Source organism: Drosophila virilis, chromosome 2 (genome assembly GCF_030788295.1).
Source record: "Drosophila virilis strain 15010-1051.87 chromosome 2, Dvir_AGI_RSII-ME, whole genome shotgun sequence".
Classification (NCBI taxonomy): Eukaryota; Metazoa; Arthropoda; class Insecta; order Diptera; family Drosophilidae; genus Drosophila; species Drosophila virilis.
Genome location: NC_091544.1, coordinates 8,246,537 through 8,249,665, shown reverse-complemented (window position 1 = coordinate 8,249,665; position 3,129 = coordinate 8,246,537). Strand labels below are relative to the sequence as shown.

At 45.9% G+C, this 3,129-nt stretch overlaps 1 protein-coding gene across 1 annotated transcript; it reads left to right on the top strand.

Annotated features, from left to right (window-relative positions):
* LOC116651936 (uncharacterized) lies at nt 1–2,671 on the top strand. The gene is made up of 2 exons (XM_032439459.2): nt 1–106; nt 1,897–2,671. Exons 1-2 carry the CDS (start codon nt 85–87, stop codon nt 2,616–2,618), a joined length of 744 nt encoding a protein of 247 aa, XP_032295350.1. The 5' UTR covers nt 1–84; the 3' UTR covers nt 2,619–2,671.
* Nucleotides 2,672–3,129: the final 458 nt, after the last annotated feature.

The window sequence follows — 3,129 nt, the reverse complement described above, 5'->3', positions numbered from 1 at the left end:
ATTTCAGGCAAGTAAGTTACTCAATCAATAGCCGCCCCCCATTTTGGGCCAGCTGATCGTGGCATTGATTGCAGGCCAGTGGAAATGGCAGAGGCAACGTCAGCTGGTGAGTGGACGCAGAGGGGGCTGCTGACTAGCTAATTAGCCAGTGAACGAGCAAAATTATGACAAATTAAAATTCAGACGGGCAGGGCCACATAACAATGGCAGGTGGCAGGCCCAGCCAACACATGCGCACACATCCGTAATTACCCATGGTCACTGCAATAACAAAAGGCAGCCAAATGGCGGAGCTGAAGCCACCAAGTGCCAGCCGGAGAATGGCCAAAAAGGGTGACCAAACAAAAGCCCGTTGCCTTTGCCATTGCTATGGCCAGGGGTTTGGGCAAGGGTGCGTGTCGCTGTTCGCCGTTCGTCACGGCCGTTTGTGGCTCATTGGTTCGAGCCGGGGCCGTAGCCGGGCAATTTTTCATGGCTCTGGCCGTCGCACGGCCCGGGCGCCACCTCGTTGTTGGCCACGGCCCACATAAATTAACCGAAACGTATTAATTCTTTTTATTTCTCTGCCTGCCTGCCGCGCGCCGTGTCCTTTTCTTTTTTATATGCGTGCAAAAATTTATGCTTGAATTAAATATGATGACCAAAAAAGCAGTCGCAGCAGCCGACAATGTTGTGCCGCTCTTATTTACACATGTACAACACGGCGTATGCGCAACGTAATGTACGACAGCGTGCACAATTAATCTTGCAACGTGTTTTATGTACCTTCTTTCGACGGAGACACTGCCACTACGAACGCGACGCAGCCCCAACTCTGTGGCCATCATGCTGCGGCTGGGTTATAATTGAATTTTCATAGCCATTACCAGACGTCGACGATGTCCTCATCGTTCTTGTCGGCTCGGTCATTATTTAAATGTAACGACGCTTTATTATTACGGCAATCGAAAGCAAATGATTCCGGCTTTATAAATATAAATCAAATTAGAAGCAAGAAAGTGGCTGCTCAAGTTGTTGCCCAAGCAGCCACATGTTGCGCGGCCATTTGGTCAGCGTGGCGTGTGAATAATGTGAAAAGCGTTTGCTACAGCTAGAACAATATAAAAGCTCCATTTATAGAGCGACAGTACGGCAGGAAGTGCCGCAAGGACTACACCAAAATGACATTTAACTACACATTGAGTATGTTAATGAGCACAAGCAATTTGACACGGATGCCAGCTAGGAAAGTTGATAATAAAAAGCAAATAAAGATAAAAGCAGATACTTAAATACCATCAACAAATCTACTACTAAATATCTGACAATTAATTTATGCTTATTTAAAAACATGCCAAACTTACCGTCTTATTTGAGTTCAATTTAAGCTGTAAGCAAAAAGAATTTATATTAACTATTGTGCACGTTTGTAATACGTAACAGTTCTTAACAGTTATATATTTTAAACATATTCTTTAACTTTTTTGAGCCTACTTGATTGAGTAAATGTGGAGTGTTTTTACAGCCATACCTAGACTAGAAGATAAATATAAATCAAATCAACACAGCTGAGACAGGAATATGTAATTCACGCGGTGATTCATGCACCGCATAGCTTGCATACCTTTGATTCACAGAGCTATTACGCGGCATTTCACAGCACTGCTCAAGCTCAAGTATTGTAAAAGAAAATTTCAAGTGCCATATTTGGGGATCACACAAGTCTTCTCTTTCAAGCGTTACCAGCTGCAACCAAGAATCACTTTCTTGGCGCAGTGCTGCAAAACGTTTTGAAATACTCTCGACTTTGCAGCACTGGTAGCCCAAATAACGCGACGCTGCACAGCACTGCTTAAAAAATTGTCATAGTAAATGCAGATCATTAGACTTGTTACGAAACATACTACTCTTTTGCAGATTCGTTTAAAGTGGATGAGATCGTGTTTGCCCAGAAATATGGCTATATACCCTGGCCGGCCAAGCTCATAGATAAATCGAATGGACGCAATGGGCTCGTGCAGTTCGTGCTAACCAATGATCGCCACCTAATACCCTATGGGAAAATATGGATTTACAACGAACAGAGCAAACGACAATTTGTCACAAGACAAACAATGGAGTATGAGGATTTTCGTGCAGCGATTTATATAACGGAATATCTAGTACAGAAAGCGCTGGATACAGGTGCGGCGGCCGCGACCTGCTCAAGGATCACGCCCAGCCAGCAGGAGCTGCGCTTTCTGCAGGAGGTGCGCAAACAGCGCAGCACGCTTCACGTTGAACCGTTTTTTATTGGACATGTCAACAAACTGCGCAGCAGTCTAACCCAACGCCAGCAAAACTATGCAGCCGCACAGCTGGCATTCCAGGAGCTGCTCGAGCTGCCCATTAGCCAGCTGTTGCTCGTACGCAACCAGGAGGCGGTGGAGTCCATAAGACTGCTCTGTCGGTTTGTCAACAGTGCGCCTGCAAATCCGGCTGATCCGGCGCTGGTGCGAGAGCTGGCCGGGCGGCTAATTAGGCGCTTCGCCAACGTCTTTACGCAACCCTTTACCATGCCGGACTTCTGGTGCGAATACTGCATGCTGGCCGGCATCTATAGACGTCATACGGTGGAAATTGACAATCAGTCAAAGTGACGTTAAGGCAAAACAAATACACGTAATGTACACAAATAAATGCCTTTTGTATAAATAGCCAATCATTTCAAGATATTTGTGATTTCTTTGCAGCAGTGCAGACAGCGCCACTTGCATAAGTGACAAATATGCTTTTGGGTCGTGGCCCATGTCCAGGTTGTTGATGCCAGACAAACACGACAGGGCGAGATAAACAATCGATCAAAATATTAGACAAATCATCGTGTGACTGTCGCTGTACAATAAACAAAAGCCAACTGTGTTCACGCCATGACGGACTGTCGGTCAACCCCTGTGCACACACACACACACACAAATTCAGAGACAGCACGCCTGTGAGCTGGTCAAGCAAACAAAATTTCACTTTGCCCAGGCTAGACGCGAGCCCTGGACAGCCAAAAGGCAACAGCAAAGGCAAATTCAATTTGAGCTGTCAAAAATCTAACCAATATTGGCTGCGTGTGCATGTGTGGGTGCGTGTATGTGCGTGTGTGTGCTATTGGGAGGCGTG

Coding starts and splice junctions, on each gene's coding strand:
- LOC116651936 (XM_032439459.2), top strand. CDS start 85: ATGGCAGAGGCAACGTCAGCTG. Junction 107..1,896: donor GGCAGAGGCAACGTCAGCTG/GTGAGTGGACGC, acceptor ACTCTTTTGCAG/ATTCGTTTAAAGTGGATGAG.